The sequence below is a fragment of the Cetorhinus maximus genome, chromosome 18, assembly GCF_964194155.1.
Source record: "Cetorhinus maximus chromosome 18, sCetMax3.hap1.1, whole genome shotgun sequence".
Lineage (NCBI taxonomy): Eukaryota > Metazoa > Chordata > Chondrichthyes > Lamniformes > Cetorhinidae > Cetorhinus > Cetorhinus maximus.
In genome coordinates, this window is record NC_135896.1 from 76935657 (window position 1) to 76955037 (window position 19381).

The 19381-nt window shown below is 41.2% G+C and overlaps 1 protein-coding gene across 2 annotated transcripts in view; it reads left to right on the plus strand.

Annotated features, from left to right (window-relative positions):
- Positions 1 to 18071, plus strand: part of exd1 (exonuclease 3'-5' domain containing 1) — a 71939-nt gene extending 53868 nt beyond the window's left edge. Inside the window, exons 8-11 of one of the 2 annotated variants that reach the window (XM_078562993.1) lie at positions 419 to 499; positions 11489 to 11632; positions 12843 to 13034; positions 16329 to 18071. In XM_078562993.1, coding sequence (XP_078419119.1) covers positions 419 to 499; positions 11489 to 11632; positions 12843 to 13034; positions 16329 to 16646 — 735 coding nt within the window. In that variant the 3' untranslated portion in view covers positions 16647 to 18071. The remainder of the gene's footprint in view (positions 1 to 418; positions 500 to 11488; positions 11633 to 12842; positions 13035 to 16328) is intronic. The other variant, XM_078562994.1, reaches the window with a different exon arrangement.
- The last annotated feature ends 1310 nt before the right edge of the window (positions 18072 to 19381 follow it).

A 19381-nucleotide genomic window follows, 5' to 3' on the forward strand; every position in this document is an offset into this window, starting at 1 on the left:
CTTTAAGGCCCTTCTTAAAACCCACTTGTTCGACCATGCTTTTGGGCACCCTTTTGGCTGACCCTACTTTGGCTCAGCGTCCATTTGTGAAACACCTTGGGTGATTTTTCTACATTAAAGATAATATTTTAATGTAATTTGTTGCACACTTAAACTGCTTTCACCAATTAAACTGTTGGGACCGAAACTACTTAATAACGACCACTGTCTAAGCTAGAGGAGCCATGTTGACTTGTTTTTTAAGTATGTAGTAAATTCTGTCTGGAGGACCACCAAATGACAGTGCACAGTCTTATTTAATAACTCAGCCTTGAACTGGTGCTAGGGGACTGCACATCTTTATCAGCAGGTTGACTTCACTGTACATTCCACAGGACTTTAGATGAACTTGGTAACTGTTGTTTTGTAATTAATTCAGGTGATCCATGACTGTCGGTTGGTCTCTGACTGCCTGTACCATCAGTACAGAGTGGAACTCGCCAATGTCTTTGATACTCAGGTGAGCATGAGCTTTGTCATTGGTTTGAGAACTGTAACCGGTATCTTGAGTTTAATCATTGGTGTAGATGGCTTTCTCTACTTGCTATCTCCTCTACTCTGTGTGTTTGATTTTTTTTTCTGAGCGTTCTTTTATTGTTGTGAAAGTTAGATAAAGGGCCAAAGCTCATAAGAACTAGGAGCTGGAGTAGGCCATTTGGTCCTTTGAGCCTGCTTCCACCGTTAGCAAGATTGCGACTGATATTCTACCTCAACTTCACCTTCCTGCACTGTCCCTATATCCCTTAATTACCTAGAATCCAAAAATAGATCAACCTTTGTCTTAAATAAACTCAACAACTGATATCCACAGCTCTTTGGAATAGAGAAATCCTAAGATTCACAACCGTTTGGGTGAAGGAATTTCTTCTCATTTCTGTCCTAAATGGCCAACCCCTTATTTTAAACTGTGGCCCTGTGTTCTACATTCCTCAGCCAGAAGATACATTTAATCAGCATCTACCCTATCAGCCCCTTATGATTGAAACAGATAAAATTCTTATTACCTCTCATTCTTCTAAACTCCAGGGATTATAGGCCTAGTCTACTCAATCTCTCCTCATAAAACAATCCCTCATCCCAACAGCCAGTCTAATAAACTTTTGTTGCATTCCCCTCTGGGGCAAGTATGTCTTCCTTAGGTAAGAAGATCAAAACTGCATGCAGTACTCCAGGTGTGGCCTCACTAATGCCTTATATAATTGTAGCAAGACTTCTTTATACCGTTATATTCCAATCCCTTTGTAACAAAAGCCAACATACCATTTGCCTTCCTAATTACCTCCTGAACCTGTGTGTTAATTTTCTGTAATTTATGTATAAGGATGCTAAAGTCCCTTTGCAAATGTTCAGTGTGAAAGAACAAGAGAGAAGATGAGATAAATCTGGGTGGAATAATTCAGTGCCATGAACATTGGGTTTAAAAGGCTGCAAGGAGAAGGTGGAGTTTTTGAGTAAAAAAAGTTAGAGTAGAGGACAGCGTATTGATTCTGGATTTTGACACAGTGAGGGTGCTGGAAGGAAGAAGAGCATGCAAGATAATGTATTTGTAGCTCATAAGCAACAGGAAAGGAGGACCACTGACAAGAGTAGTATAGATAAAACACAACATTCTGTGGAGGAAAGTTTAAAGAAAAGAGCCTCAAAATAACAGCATTGTTACCCTACTAAGAATTACCGGATTCATGTCAAATTCCTTTTTCTTGTACTTTAATTCAGGTAGTTGAGAGAAAATATGATATAGATCTATTAAGTGTTGGTCACTCCTCACAAATTAACAGAGGGATAAACAGATTAGAAGATTTAAATGCATGGCTGAAAGAGTGGTGTTGGAGGTAGATGTTTCACTTGATGGTCCACTAACGCCAGTACTGAGGAAAGAGGGAGCTGTTTTAGGACAGGATCCAGTTAAACGAGCTGGGACCAATGTTCTGGCAAGTAACTTGGGGAAATAGGTCTTTAACCTGATGAAACTGTGGCGAGAGGATTCAGGGAAGGGTATGTTCAGAAGCAGCAAAAGAAATGACAGCTGTGGAACAAAGTAGCAATTTGGGTAAATTGCTGAAAAAAGACATTTTCATCTTGCACTCATCAGGACAATTACAAGAATACCAATGTCAGGGGAAACAACAACTTTGAGAAGAGAGCGCTGATTGGTTGGCAGGTGGACTTTGATTGATAGAGGCGTTGCCATGGAGAATGCATCAGTTAATGGTGACTGACAGTTAACTGCTAAGCATTTTGAAATTTTAAACCAGAGAGCTTGACTTTGATTGGTCAAGGCATTGTCCTGAGGAATGAACCAGTGAATGGCAATCACTTATTTTGTTTAGCTGAAACAGGCGCTATGTGTGTACATGTTCTTTTTGCTTGCAAAGATCACGGCCCTGTGTATTAATATATGTAGCTTCCAGTATACGCAAATGAGCCACACTGCAAGCCCGGCTGGCAATCTTAAATTGGTTGTCAGTGTAATTTTTAGCACACTGAGGATTATTTAGCAAATGTTGTCCAATTGCAGAATCACATCTAATGTTGGACACTGTGTTTTGAGTTTTACAAGCATGGGCTGGTTGGGTACGGTCTGTACCTTATCTGTTGCGAACAGCAGAAGGGCCATGCTGTTTGATATGATTCGCTAGTCTTTAGAACATACGGCCTACATACCTAGCATCACACTGGCACTGAAATTCATATACCACAATACTCATTTGTGTGATAGGCAGAATGTCTTTTTGGCTTGATGGCAGCATCCTGTTAGTGGTGAATACCACTCGTGTTGCTACTGCATAGTAGCAGCGTGAAACAGCTAGCTACACCAGTTGCTCAAATGATACGTTTGCTTTATTTAAATCCGTAGCAGCATGTAATAACTTCCTTGCCTGTCTTAACGGGCTCCATCCTGTGCTCAAATTCACCTTTGAAATGGAGCAGTCAAATGAACTCCCCTTCCTTGATGTATTAGTTGAACAATTTGCCAGGGGTTCACTACCATGGTCTACCACAAGCCTACCTTCACTGGTGAATACGCGCATTGGGATTCTTACAGTTCCATGCACTATAAGATTGGCCTTATCGGCAGTGTAGTAAATAGGGCCCAAGCCATTTGCTCACAATGCCAGCTTGATGCTGAAATAGGGCGCATCATAGACATCCTGCAGTATAATGGCTACCCTGATCAGAAATTTCACGCTGTATATCTCTCAAACTCATGAACAGGCCCAAGGCCATCACTTTCAGCCCTGAAAAGGGCCCAGACTACCTCAGGTCCTGGAAGGGCAAGGTATCTCAAAAATATCTTTATTTTCAGCAATACTCAGGTTCTGTACTACCTCATTTAAGTAAAAAATAAGCAGGGTGAGTCTGGAAGGGACAGAGAGCTTAACAGAAGTTAGTGACTAAGGTAACATCAGAGAAAAATAGAATCTAAAGCTAAAGGCACCATATCCAAAAGCATGAAGCAATTGCAACAAAATAAGTAAGTTAGCAGTACAGATAGAAATTAATGGGTTTTATCTAATAGCCACCACAGAGAGATAGTTGCAGAGGGACCAAAGTTGGGAACTAAATATTCCAGGATACTTGACTTCTAGAAGAATATCCCTGATGATAAAGGATAGGACAGTAGAGCTCAGAAAATTAAGATGTAGAATCAATTTGGATGGAGCTAAGAAACAACAAGGGGAAGAAAATGCTAGTGGAAGTAGTTTATAGGCCGCCCAACAGAAATTGTAGTGTCCTGCGGAGTATAAATCAGGAAATTAGAGGCCAATGTAACAAGGGCAATACAGTAACCATGGGGAAATGGCCTACTCTTGCTCCTATTTCATATGTCCTATTAATATCTACTTTGGATGGGCTCCCATTTGTGAAGCACATTCATTGTTTTCTACATTGAAGGTATTGTGTAAACATAAGTTGTTGATCTACACTGCCTTCACCAATTATATTACTAGGAGACAGACTAATTGCTAATCAAGCCATTTTCTAAGTTAGAGGATCCCTGTTGACTTTTTTTGAAACGTTCAGTGAATTCTGCCTTGGAGATGACTAAATATCAATGCACCATCTTATTTAATAATTCAGCCTTGAACTGTTGCTAGGGGGCTACACATCTCTATCAGCAGATTGGATTTCACTGTGTATTTCACTGTTTGAGTCACTTCCAGCCTCTAATGAACATGCCCCAGAATTTCCCTCACCTTTGTTGACTGCATTCAAAACTTCACAGAAAAATCCAGTTGCTTTTGTTGGATGAGTTTTTGTTAATTTTGATCAGATCTCTGCAGGTGTAGTGAATTTCAGCCCTGTTTGTTCAGGATCCAATTGTTGGGACCCAAGTTGAGGGAAAGGTAGCCATGGAGCTGGGAGGTGATCACTGATTTCAAAGTGCTTGGAGAGGTATGGGAACTTTGAAGAGGGGATAAGAGGTCTGAGAGATCAAGGGTGACTTTTTTGGTGGGGCTGGTAAATTTCTAAAAGCTAAGTTGACAGTGCCTGAGGAGTATGTATAATTTATAATATAAGTTAAACTGGTAACCAAGACAGGAAATTGGATAATCAGCTCAGTTAGAATGGAGTTGAGGGAACAGAAAATAGATCTCAGGAATAGGATGAGTTTCGAAAATGAAAGGTGCAAGATGTTAGGTAAGACTGAGAGAGATTGGGATTCAAGACTGGGGTGAAGACGGGACCAGGGGAGTGATGAGCAAGGGAAGGGGAGAACAACTGGTCTCCACCTTGGAGATGTAAAGTCCAAGCTGTTTGTGGTTATTTGTTGTTTGAGGAGGCAGATGATGATAGAGAAAAAGAAGCCGGGGTTCTCTTTGCTCTTCAAAGAGCTGATGGAGTAATAGGTTTTAGCACAGGTGGCCTGGGAGGGTTTAATGGTGGTCACACCTGGCCTGGTGATAGGCAGCTATACCAATTATGTAGCAGGTAACGTTAGGTCTATATTGGAGAAATTTAAGGGACTGAAATGTGACAAAACGCTGGCGCCTGATGGCCAGTACCCTAGGGTTCTAAAGGAGATAGCAGCAGAGATACTGGATGTGCTGGCTCTGATTTTCCAGAATTTATTGGATTCAGAAACGGTCCTATCAGCTTGGAGGTTGGCAAATGTTATTCCGCTTTTCAAGAAAGGAGGGTGAAAGAAAACGGAAACTACAGGCCAGTTAGCCTAACATCAATTGTTGGGAAAATGCTTTAATCCAGGTAGTGAATGGTGGAGTACCACAAGAATTGGTGCTGGGGCCTCAGCTATTTACAATCTATATTAATGACTTGGATGAAGAGACAGAGAGTAATATATCTAAGTTTTCTGTTGATAGAAAGCTAGGTGGAAAGGTAAGCTGTGAGGAGGACATAGAGGCTGCAAAGAGATATAGATAGGTTAAGTGAGTGGGCAACAAGATGGCAGACAGATTATAATGTAGGGAAGTGTGAAGCTATTCTCTGGTAGAAAGAATGGAAGAGATGAATATTTTTAAAAAGGTTATAAACTTGTAAGTGTTGAAGTTCAAAGAGACTTGGGTGTGCTCGTAGAAGGAATGCAAAAAATTAACATACAGGTGCAACAAGCAATTAGGAAGGCAAATGGCATGTTGGCCTTCATTGCAAGGGGATTGGAGTACAGGAATAAAGAAGTCTTGCTATAAAGTTGTACAGGGATTTGGTGAGACCACATCTGGAGTACTGTGTGCAGTTTTGGTTTCCACATTTAAGAAAAGATGTACTTGTACTGGAGGCAGTACAGCAAAGGTTCACTAAATTGGTCCCTGGGATGTGGGGGTTGTCCTATAACAAGAGGCTGAGCAAATTGGGTCTATTTTCTCTGGAGTTTAAAAGAATGAGAAACATACAAGGGAGGTGGAGTTGAAGCCCAAGATCAACCATGATCATATTGAATGGCAGAGTAGACTTGACAGGCCACATTGGTCTACACTTGCCCCTATTTCTTGTGTTCTTGTGAGGTCTGTGCCCTTTGAAATTGAGGGAGTGAAGATCAGAGCCACAGCTGGGAAATGACCAAAATGAGATAGTTATGGTTTTGCTGGTGACAAGAGCATTGAAGGTGGAGGTGAGAGGTGGTTGAGTAAGTCAGCAGCTGCGTGAACGGCAGGCCACAGACTAGGTAGTATGGAGTTGGACATACTTAGTCCAGGTATCTTTCCAACACGCAGCTGAACTTATTCTGTCTGGACCGAAGGTGACCACAGGTGACTCTTCCATTGCCCACTTCTCCACTTAATTGGAACCCTGCTGCTGTGTTTATATTTTCTCGTTTCTGAAAAACATAGAGGATTATGCTGATATGGCAGCTATTCCACCATCAAATATATGGATTGTGTTTGCAGGGACACAATGTACAAGCCTCTAGATAAAGGGGGGAAAACATGCCCAACATCGCCATCATCCTGATGGCCACCTTTGTGTGTGGCTGCATCAAGCTGTGCTTAGACCCTCGGTACGCAAATACCAAGTGTCACTACGTGCTGAGGTTCTACTTATCCCAGGTGTTGCAAAGGATGGGTCTGGCCACGCTGCCGCGGAACGATCCAAGTAGTTGAACCATGCCAAACCACCTATCCCTCGTGGAAGAATTATGCAGAGAAACACTTTTGACCACAAGTCCCTGAGGCAGTGGTCGGCACATAAAGTCCCAGAGGCCCTGCAGGAAAAGGAGATGGTGGATCCTGACGGATGGTTCCCCGAGCAGACTGTCAAAGTCATTTGGCAAAGTGCCTCATCGCCAGAACTTTGCACCAAGACATAGCTTGGCTGGTGGCGAGAAAAGCCCTCCCCTTCAGATCCTTCCTACGTGCCAGAAGTCTCACCACTTGCCCACGCTGCCCTCGAGCTAGCTGTGATGGGGAAGAGACTGTTGTGGAATGTGCCTTTGCAAAGGAAGTCTGGAGATAGATGCAGTGGTTTTTCTCGAGGTTCATCCTGAGCAATTCCGTGACACAGGACTCTGTGCTGTACGGGCTGTTCCGAGACAAACATCAACTGCAGCTGGAGGATCATCAACTGGGTGAAAGACACTCTTTAGTCTGCCCGAAACTTGTTGGTCTTCCAGTGCAAAGAGTTGTCCCCGACCGAGTGTTGCAGACTGGCACATTCCAAGGTCCAGGACTAAGTGCTGAGGGACACACTAAAGCTTGGGGCAGCCGCCATTAAGGCGCAATGGGGAAAGACCTTTCTGCCACAGTGCACCGAGGGGCTGGGAACCATATAGACCCCTCGGGCTGTATGACTGAGAAGGAATGTATACAGTGAAAGCTACGTGTCACAATTGTATCGAAGCAGTTCAGAGTGCAACATGATCTATGTAGATAGCTTGAATACCATTGCACTGTCTGTAATGACCATGTTGAAATGTCTTTAATATTCATTGATTGTATTGAAGAACCTCATGATCTATGTGGGAAACTTGAACCTGATTGCACTTTTTGTGATTGTCATTTTGAAATGTTTTATAATGTTCTTTCAGGTATTTTATGAATAAAGTATATTTTTCCAAAATAAAAGTCTGATTCCAAGCACACAAGTGGCCAATCACATATTGTTCATCAACAGAAAGATTGTGGCACTGGTCTGTCACAAGTCTTCGGTTTTAGCACTGCTCTTTGAGCTCCCTACAGTTATGGAAAAAGGATTTTCACCACTGTGCTACTGCACACACCTGCATAATGTTACCGAAAATAGTTTTAGCAAATTGGAGCTGGAAAGGAGGGTCAGAGTCCAGAAACTGGACCAACCAGTTATTCAGGGGCCAACAATTGTCAGTTGTCTGTGAATTACTTCAGGATTCTTCAGAAACCAGTAAATTGATTGCATCCCACAACAAAAAAAGCAGTAGAAACTGGGAAATAAGAATACTGGTCCGAACTGGTCTTGTATACCTTAAATGGGACACCAGTAAAAACTGGGAAATAAGAGCACTGGTCCGAAATGTTTTTTCCTGCTTTTAAAATCACTAAAGACAATCTTGTTGCATCCTACTTTTTGCAGATGGACCCAGACCTTGTTGTCTTTGAAAGCTTCCACAGATTTCAGTCTGACATATAATATAATAATTAAATAGCTCATGGAATTTATTTGAGTTACAGTGCCATCAATCTGTCTTTCTCCTTTAGAAATGTCTGTGGGGAGCGCTCTTTGTAGTTGTGGTTGTAATTATTTCCGTTTTGGTAATCATCTTAGGCTTGGCAAGGGAAACACACAATTTTCAGGTAGGACTGTTTTCACCAATTGGATATGTGCTGTCATGCGGTATTGCAGAGAATTTCAGTCAACTGAGCAGCACCAGCGGTTGATTTGGAGTTGAGATAAACATAGTCTACCAACATGATTGAAGCTAAACTTTTATACAGTGGAAACAGTTGGAAGCCATTTTGTGAGAAGCCAGTGCTGTACCCAGCATAAAGCAATGCCTATGCATCAGTGAAGCTGAGTGTTTGTGTCCTGTAGCGATTAGTGCACTCCTATATGCTTCAGAGACTTGGGGCAACCTACAGCAGGCACCTCAAATCACTGGAGAAGTACCACCAGCAGTGCCTTCACAGGGTCCTCCAAATCTGGTGGCAAGAAAGGGCATCCAACAGCAGTGTCCTCTCCCAAGTAAACATGCCCAGCGTAGAAGCACTAATTATTCAAAACCAGCTCCTCTGGGTAGGACGTGTTGTTTGTATGCCTGACACTAGACTCACAAAGCAACTGCTGTACTTGGAACTCGGTCATGGCAGGAGATCCCCAGGAGGACAATGGAAACGCTTTAGGGATGTCCTCAAAGCATCCCTGAAGAGGTTGAACAGCCCTGCCAACTCGTGGGAGTCCTTCAGTCAGCCTGGCAGCATCTGTGGAGAGAGAAACAGAGTTAATGTTTCAAGTCCATACAAACTCGAAACAGTAACCCTATTTCTCTCTCCACAAATGCTGCCAGACCTACTGAGCTTTTCCAGCATTCTCTGTTTTTTATTTCAGATTTCCAGCATTTGAGGTATTTTGCTTTTATCATGAGAATCCCTGGTTTATGACGGCCCAAAATGGAGAAGATTAAATCGGGAAAGCATCGAACCCATCGAGAGACTTCATTGGGAACATGCAAAGGTGAAATCAAGGTTTTAGAGCGCACAAACCATCCAACAACTCAACTACCCGACCCTCCAGCATCATTTACCTCACATTTGGCAGAGTGTACAGATCACACATTGGACTCATCAGCATCTCAGAACTCATTGAATTGGAGTGGAAGCAAGCCACCCTTGATCCTGAGGAACTGCCCAAGAAGCAGAAGACTCTGCCTCATAGCAGGTCATCACTACATTAACAATTGGCTGTTTCATGCTGTTTTTGTGATGGCATTTTATTTACAAAAACACCTCAATCCAGAATAGTTTTTTTTTATTCTTTCATGAGATGTGGGCTTCACTGGCAAGGCCATCATTGTTACCCATCTCTGATTGCCATTGAACCCAGTGACTTGCCATGGCATTTCAGAGGGCAAATTGAGAGTCAACCACATTGCTGTGGGTCTGGAGTCACATGTAGGCCAGACCAGGTAAGGATGACAGATTACCTTCCCCAAAGGACATTAATGAACCAGATGGCTTTTTACGGCAATCAGTGATGGTTGTCGGCGTCACCATAATTCCAGGTTTATTAATTGAGTTTAAATTGCACTAGCCGCTGTGATGGGATTTGAACCCATGACCCCAGAGCATTATCTTGGGCCTCTAAATTACTAGTCCAGTGACATTACCATTACACGATTATGGTATTTATTATTTAATTTTTTTTTCACTTCTACCTTTTTCTTGAGAGCTCTGGTTTATTTATTTTTAACATTGAAGATATTGGTGTACATTCATTGTGTTCTCTGCTTCCCAACAGTGAACTTCAACCATGAAACAATTTTAAAATTCCAGTCCCTGAAATATTTGCAAATCAGAAATTTTGCACTAAGCTGGATTTGTCAGGGAAAACTTGATCCCAGTTTTGCCAATCAATTTGTAATGATGCGTTAAAAGCAAAATACTGCGGATGCTGGAAAACTGAAACAAAAACAAAAATTGCTGGAAAAACTCAGCAGGTCTGACAGTGCCTGTGGAGAGAAAGACAGTTAGCGTTTCAAGTCTTTATGACTGAAGAAGAGTCATAAGGACTCGAAACATTAACTCTCTCTTTCCACAGATGCTGTCAGACCTGCTGAGTTTTTCCAGCAATTCTTGTTTTTGATTGTAATGATTAGTGACCCTCTTGGTAAATCAGGCATGCAGCTGTGTTGTGTCGACCTAACACGTCATGAAATAAAATGCTGGAAATGCACCTCAGATCAGTTGGCACCTGTAAAGAACAAAGATATGTTAACATTACCAGGTGATTACCTTTCTTCAGAACTGAAGAGGAAGTAATAAGCAAGCATCTTGGTAAATTTGGGGGAATAAAGCAAGAAAAAAATTGGTAGACAAAGGACAGATACTCTAATCACAGAGACGCATAATGGGTTGAATGACTTGCAAACTGCTGAATATAAAACTGTTGGATGCCATGACAGCTCATCAGTGAGGCAATGGAAGAGTATTAAATGAACAAAAGAGTGAACAAGTAGGTGAGGGAATGAAAAGCTAAGAGGCCGATGCAAACAAAAAGGTTAAAAAATGGGGAGAGAGAGGCAACCTGCAAATGTAGATTTGGAATGAAACACCAAAATCAAGCCTGTTCTTTTCCCACCCCTTTAGCTTTATTATGATCTGGTAAGTCCACAACTCAAATATTATCCTTTGTATTTGGTGATGGAATTGTGTAATTCATGGCCTGACATGTGTGGAGGAGGCTGGAAGATGAGGACAAGGGGAATCCTATTGATGACATTTAGGGGAGAAATTGAGTGCAGAGTCCTAGAAAATTGAGTAGCCGATTCCTGGCACCTGATGACTATTGTGGAGGGAAGAACTTAACTGATGAAGGAGGTAGACATTTCAGAAGCTCTGCTGTGCAACAGAGAATTAAAATTTGTATGGACAGTGTAGCAATTTATACTTACACAGGCTCTGTATGTTGGCCAATCAGCTTTGTGGTCTTTGCTTCCTGGGTTCTTTAAATGGCTCTTACTTTCCCTGTCACATTAATTGACTGTGAATCAGGACAAGTTAGACTATGTTGGTATCATGCCTCCTCGCCCATGCACTTTCTCACTCCAGCTTGGCTTTGTTGAGTTCTGTCTGGCTCCTACACATGAAACAAACCCTCACTGTACATAGGATTACATAGAATATACAGTACAAAAACAGGACACTGGGACCAAACAGTCCATGATGCACCACTCCAGCTCCCTCCCATCTTTCCTTAAACAACTCTATGAGCATATTCTTTATTATCTTCTCCCTCATGCTTTTCTAGTCTCTCCTTTGATTCATCTATATACTGTTTTTTTTAATGTAATCTTCAGGTTGCAGATGTTCTGCTGTTCTCCTTAGAAGCAGGAGGTCTTCTTCCCAGCTGTGTCAGTACGTTGGAAGAAAGCCTGGTCCTTCACCTTTGCCTCCCCACAACAAAAACCCTGTTCCTGCAGCACAGCGCACGTGCAGTCAAGGTATTTGGCAATAGCTTGGATGAAGTGTATAATACTGCTACAGTGTGTCTCTGTATTGATATAATCATCTACATTTCAGTGCCCGGAGGAAGGATTGTTCGAAAGATAGAAGCATGGAGCACAGAAGGCAAATGCTAAGCCCATCGTCCCTCTGCTGGGTCCATAGGCCCATCGCCCTGCAAATTTTTCCTTTTCAAATATTTCTCCGATCTCCTTTTGAAAGTTACTGTTAGACCTGCTTCCTTTTCGGGCAGTGCATTCCAAATCACAAGTTGCTACCAACCCACCTGCCCATAGAAACAGTTTCTCCTTATTTATCAAAAACCTCTCATAATTTACAACACTTACACATTTATTTAAATTTCCCTTTAACCTCCCCTGCTGAAAAGATCTTCTCTAGCCTCTCCACTTTTATTCTTCTAAGAAAAGCAGGAAATGATTAAAGCAGGTTCTCTCTGTTTGGTACTGATGAACTACTTGAAAAGAGAATTATATTAAAGACTACTCCTGTCACTTAGCATATTGCCTTCATTTTCATGAATTACTTGTGTTTTGAAACCACATTCCCTAAGAAGTGGCAGATGAATTGGTGACCAGATGCTATTTTTGAGAAAATTGTGTGAAGAGTGTCTGTGAGCATTCAAGGGGCCGTTTGAGCAGTACAGGCTAGTGAGAAATAAAATTTAAGATACATGGAAATGGATACAAAAGGAGATCACTTGGCTCATCCTACCTATTTCCTTGCACACTCGCCTCTCACAGCTATCTCCAACTGGAGAGTCCACACTTACCTCCGTGCTCAGCACACTGAGTGCCATACCAATACATCGTTGTTGGGTGTTCTGACTATCGGATGTTATGCCCCCCACAATGATAACTGCGGACAATCGAAATTAGTCACACCACTATCCTGTGTGGGTGGACCAAGTATACCATTATTGTTGGTTCCAGAGCCTTTCTGCGTGATTACAGCACTGCTGCTGAATATTGACCTACCATTGGAACAGTGCAGTATGGTACATGTAGTAGATAGTTTAGTTGGGATATAAGAACTGCAAAAGGCTTATATAGGGGAATCTCTGAAAGATATTCAGGGGAAGAGATAAGTTATTTAACTTTAGGCCCAACTTGAAATTACTTTGAAGAGAAGCCAATGGTTGCTACGATTCGTTTCTCATCTTTTTTTAAATTGTCTGTCTTTGGTGTGAAGGTTAACCCAAAGGTGTGGACCTGCCGTCCACTCCCTACAGGCTTGATGCAGAGAGCAGCATTGGAGGTGATGTACCTGCTTTCACTCCGTTCCGCCCTGATGGACAAGTTAATGGCGGATTTCACAACTCAGGTGGATAACTACCTGAGCATGTACAGAAATATGCCCTGCATCAACCTGGGAAGTGCTGAGGTAAGAACTGCTTGGCAGTTAAGAAGATGTTTCTTAAAATTCCTTCAGACATTTTCTTCTGCTTTCTTTGTCTGTCCATTACACACAAACAACCAGTTCCACTCTAAAATGGGCTACTAGGATTGTCTGAGCAGCTCAAGAATGAGTGGCAAATTACCCTCCCCACGGCAGCAGATGAGACTGCTATCTACACAATTGGAAATCCATGGTGTTGCAAACTGTCTTCAAATCTGTCACAAAAGTAGGATATTATTGTAACTAGTATTGCAGGTTGGTGCCACCATGTACCACTACCCTCAGACAATATCCTCTAAGTTTGTCCTTCCTGTAATTTTTCGATGCTTATGGTTATTCCTTTGTATTTTAACCAGTCCCCTTCTGATACATCCTGGTAGTGAGGCTTGGTGTTGTGGCTATGTGTAAAAGAGACTATCTAGTTGCGACCTGCAAGCACCTCCAGCTTCGCAGAATTGCTGTAATGCCAGGAATCACAAAGAAGACGACATACTAAATTGACACCCAAGTGGCTCCACTTTAAGCTAAGCTTTGGGAAATTTCAAAAACCATATTACCTGTATTAGATATTACTTGGTTTTTCTGCCATTCTCAATGCATGATATCCATCATGTGTCCATAATAGAAATTGCTGAAAATGCACAGCAAGTCAATCAGCATTCAAAAGAGAAAGGTAGGTTGACTGTTGCAGGTGCGGCTCAGTGTTCTGATAATTGCGCTGCTGTTCATTTCCATCCTTCCCAGCTGGATGCATGAAGTGGGTACTTGATGGGTTTTTCATTTGTGATCGCAATTGAACAGAAATCTTAAATTATGCATGTAAGCACAAACTCTCCTTTGTCAACCTGTTAAACTGGTTGGAACATTTATCACCAGCACTTTTACTGTTTCTCCCTGTCAGCACTGAAGTAATGATAGGTGGAATGCTAGTTAGGGAACAGTATTCAGATAAGTTAGTCATGTTTAAAATTGGAGCATCCCACCAATTTTGTCTTCGTGGTGCACATCATGTTTTAGCTGAAACAAAAGTTTGAATTAACTTTTCATCCACATTGACAGTGCAGATTCACCACAGTACTGCACTGAAGAAAAAAATAAGGAAATTGAACGTTTTTGGGAGGGAGGGGACAGGGTTCATATGATGAGGGCTCGTTTACTGAAATAATCATTAGCATTGAGGAAGATGTTTTATTTCTGTATTATACTTCAGAAAACATCTGCTGTCATTATTCTCCTTTTTAATGGCACATGCCCATTCTGAAAGCATGAAACAAAAGGAAAAATTGCTGGTTGCAAGTCAGGCAAGGTGTCTGGGGAGTTGTGACAAATTAACATTTCAGGTGTTCTGATGAAGGGCCATGCCTAAAATGTTAACTTGTCACTTCTCTCCCTGAGTCCAGTCTTTTCTGTTTTTGTTGTGGATCTCCAGCATCTGCAGTAATTTTTGTCGTTTTGTTAGTGTCTTCTCAGCTGCATTTGCTAAACTTTCTTATCCAACTTATTTAAAAATGACTGTCATTAACTAATCTGTACTATTAATAAGCAAATCTGTTGAATTCGGAATTAATGTACTGTATTGTAATTTCCTATTTCTGTCCATCAGTTGAAGCCCACCATTAGGGGCTGTGTGTTATCGTAGCTAGTAAAAACCTAGGGTGACATTAAAAAAAGGGGGAGACTTTGATTTCTCTAGCGCATTTCATGACCACATGACGTTCCAAAGCTCCTTACAACCAATTATGTACTTTTGAAGTGTAATCACTGTTGTAATGTAGGAAGCCCAGCAATCGATTTCACACAGCAAGCTTCCACAAACAGCAATCTGACAATGAGCAAATAATCTGTTTTTATAATATTGATTGAGGTATAAATATTGATCAGGACACCAGGAAGAACTGCCATGCTCTTCCTCGAAATAGTGTCATGGATTGTCCACCTGAGAAAACAGGCAGTATTTCGGTTTAATGTCTCATCCAAAAGCCGGCATCTCCCAACAGTGCAGTGCTCTCTCAATACTGTAGTGGAATGACAGCCTTGATTTGAGTGCGCGTGTGTGTTCGTTCACATTCTGGACTGGAACCCACACTTACAACCTTCAGACTCAGGTGCGAATGCTACCAACTGAGCCATGGCTGCCATGTTGCTTCTGATTGTAATGAGGCACCCGCAGCTCAAGTATCAATGGGAGGGCCCAAAGCCACCTTCATTTTCCCTATGAAGCAAGCGATTAAATGTCTGTTACTTATACAACTGAACCTAAGTAAGCCTGAGATTGAGATATATAGAGAGCAAGTATAGATTACTGTACTTCTTCCTAGCCAAATCCGCACCAAGGTTATGACTTAAAATAGCCACAGGCTTAAACAATGTTTTCAGCCTAGATTGATGAGATGACTAATTCCTTTCTGTGGTATATAATAGTCTCTTGGGAAAAGAGCTTGGACATTTTTGCCCAGTTAGGAAGGGATACAGATCACAGCACACAACTTCCCACTAAATTCTCAATTTCCTATATGAAAGCTGCAAGAACAACTGCTTTGGGACATGTAAAATATTCCATTCTAGTACTGACGTTGGGGTTCATGCAGTGGGAGTGGTAGGAGTGAGCTTGAGACTATCTCCCACTTTTCTGGGAATGTTTAGTAGTAATGTGAAACTGAAAAAAAAATTGAGGTCCAAATGAAAGGGTAAAAGCAAAATACTGCGGATGCTGGAAATCTGAAACAAAAACAATAATAGCTGGAAAAACTCAGCAGCTGAAAGGGTGTGGGTTTGGGCAGAATAATATTTAATACACTAGATAGTATAGTCTCAGTTTTTGTTTCTTTTAAGTTTTAATTAGTTATAATATTTTCCAAAAACCCAACTTCATGCAGTTTTGCAGATGTCACCATATTGTTATTTCATTGTCTCCTGAAATCCATGCATACAAAGCTGGCCAAATCAATTAAAAAGTAACTTGTGGTGATTGAAGAGCTGAGTAATGAGGTGACAAATACTGGTTATCTACAATTCTGCTGCTGATTACCCAGAGTACCTTGGGAATGCCCTGTTTCAGGCTGCCAGGTCTGCCTTTGTTCCTTTTATTTTACAACTGAGTGGCTCATTGGGTCACTCCAGAGTGCATTGTAATTCCTCCATGTGGTGTTAAACTGGAGTCACGTTATAGGTCAAAATAGGTAGAGGTGGCAGGTCTCCCAATCTTTGCCCCTCGATTCTGATTTCAGTTTTTTGTCAGTGTAGATTATTCACATCTATATGTATTTTATTACTTGCCAGAATTACCCAATGGAACTTCCATATGAATTGAAGGAGTTAACTGTTATTCAGAGGCTGAGAAGAGAAGATGCTCTGAAAAACTATAAAATGGATGAGAATGGCCTTCTGGTGAGACTATACCCTCAATCTGAGAAAATGCCTGAGGCAAAAGGAAGGGTAATAAACATAGATGACATTCCAGAGCTTGAAGCTACTGACCCTTCAGGAGAAAATGTATTAGAAATGCAGAATGATGAGATTCCATTGCTTGAACCAAGCCCTGATTGTGGTGAAGACCTTTGTCCTCCCCTGGAGGAAGTCAGCCTTTCAGCATTCTAACTGGCAAAAATCACTGCTGCTAGTGCCCAACTTTGTGCAGAAATCAATTGACTGATTCCAGAGATGGTTGAGTTGAATGTTTGTCTTATCGTGCAGGTGATCAACCATTTTTCAACTTCATGTCGCTGTCCCAAGGTGTGTTTCTGCCAGACTTTGCACAAAACCAAGACTTGCTCTGCAGATAGCATCTTTCAAATTAGTTTCTATCCCACTTTCCAGAAATGCCCTTTAAGATAGGAGAATCTTTAAGAAGACTTTGTGCTCTGCATTGTGGCCAGAGTCTGCTTCACTTTATAGCAACTTCAGCATAGCTGAGTGCTTTGATGCTCTATTGTGCTGTACATGAAGCTTGGGTTTCCCACACAGCGAGTTTCAATTAGGCCAAACTGTAGGAAGGGAGCCAAGTGAAGGCCAGGTGCGTCATTCATGGTGAGAGAAACGAAAGAATAAGCCACCTGCCACCATCCTAACCTAGGGTTGAGATCTGGATCTAGACTCCCAGTTGATTGCCTTAGCTAGACATCAATGTAAAGCTAAAAAACAACTTTGCGTGGTTCGTTTGGAGAAAATACACATGTGAAATAGTAGCAGTACATTGCCAGTAAATGACTCTGCACTAATGAGACATCTGTTTATGGCCTCATTGTATTGTCTCATACACTTCCAGGATATTGCATTTTTAATGCTGCTCTCTGATTTATGACATTTTATTTTGTTTACTTTTTTAAAAATTCAGACCGATAAAACTGTATCAAAGTCCGTCTTCCTTCCTAAATAAATGATTTCTTCATATATAAAACAAAATGTACATTCTTAAGAATCATTAAAGAAGTAATGCTTACCAACCTGTCAAAGTTCTGCAATCTCCAGGCTCCCAAGTGTTAGAGAGCTATTGATAGTTTCAGAACACATGGAAATAGCCAACTTGAATTCAAACAAGCAAGCTGTGTCCAACACAGCAGATAAGTGTGAAATAGTTGTACTTGCATTCAACAAATCAAACCTAACAGTCACTAAACCCTGTGATGTTGGTGACTGTTCCCAATAACTTTCTTTGACACCACTCCATTTGGGGGCAGAGAAATAGGAAAGGGATGGGAAAATGGAAGGCAAGGATTCCTTTTTTAAAATTATTGATTGTGTCAAATATTGGGAAAATTATGATTTAACAATCCACCTTTTTTCTATTTCTATGTTCTTGCCACTAAGAGCATGTATGATGTTCTACATATGACAAAGTGTGTTCGAAGCTGAGAAAGGGCAACATCTGTGCAATAACACGTCTATGTTGCAAAAATAAACATGGGTCCCTTTGAGGCGGAGACTGGCGGTTCTGATGAAAAATCACAGACCTGAAACGTTACACCTTTGTTTTTCTCTCCACAGAAGCTGCCAGACCTGCTAAGTATTTCCAATGTCTTCTGTTTTACAGCATCAACAGCATTTCACTGTTTATGCAGGAGAAATTACAATCCTGAATAAGGATATGGCAGAAACATTAAATATCTTGTGTCTGTCTTCACAATAGAGGATATAAAGAACATACTGGACAATGTTTGGAACCAAGAGTCGAATGAGAGTGAGCTACTTGAATATTAGTAAAGAAAAAGTACTTAAGAAATTAATGGGACTAAGAGTTGACAAATCCTCTTGACCTGATGGCTTGCCTCCTGGGGTTTTAAGAGGTGGCACCAGGGATAGTGGACGCATTGATTTTGACCTTCCAGCATTCCCTAGATTCTAGAATGGTCCCCGTGAACTGGAATGCAGCAAACATAACCCCTTGATTCAAGAAAGGAGGGAGAGAAAAAAATGAATTCTAAGTGTTAAAATAGCATCAATAGTAGGGAAAATGCTGGAATCTATTGTTAAGGACATGGTAACAGCATTTACATTATCACTACGATTAGGCAGTCAGCATGGTTTTATGAAAGAGTTTGACAAATCTGTTACAGTTTTTTAAGAGTGTAACAAGCAGGGTTGAGAATAGGGAACCAGTTGATCTAGTACATTTAGATTTTTAAGAAGTATTCGATAAGATGCCATTGTTGCACAACATTAGAACTCATGGAATTAGGTGTAATATATTAGCATGGATTGAGGACTGGTAATATACAAAAAGATAGGGTAAGAATAAATGGGACATTTTCGGGTTGGCAGGCTGTAACTAGTGGCGTACTGCAAGAATCAGTACTTCAGCCTCAACTATTATCAGTGACTTGGATGAGAGGATGAGTAATATATCCAAGTTTAATGACGATACGAAGTTCGCTGAGAAAGCAAACTGAGAAGGACGCAAAGAGACTGCAAAAAGATGTTGTCAGGTTACGTGATTGGGTAAAAAGGTGGCAGATGGAATTCAAGGAATGAGAAATAATCCACTTTGATAGGAAGAATAAAAAGGCAGAATATTTTTTGAAAGGTGAGAGACAAATTAATGTTGACATTCAGAGGGATTTGGGCATCGTTGTACGCAAATTACAAAGTTAATATGCAGATACAGCAAACAATTAGGAAAGCAAATAATATCTTAGTCTTTATTGCAAAGGATTTGGAAAGCAAATAATATCTTAGTCTTTATTGCAAAGGATTTGGACTATGAGGAAAGAAATCTTGCTTCAATTATATATAGGTCTTTGGTGAGATCAAACCTGGAGGACTATGTGTAGTTTGGGTCTCCTTGCCTAAGGAAGGACACCCTTGGCTTGGGCAGTGGGGTGGAATGATGGTTTAAT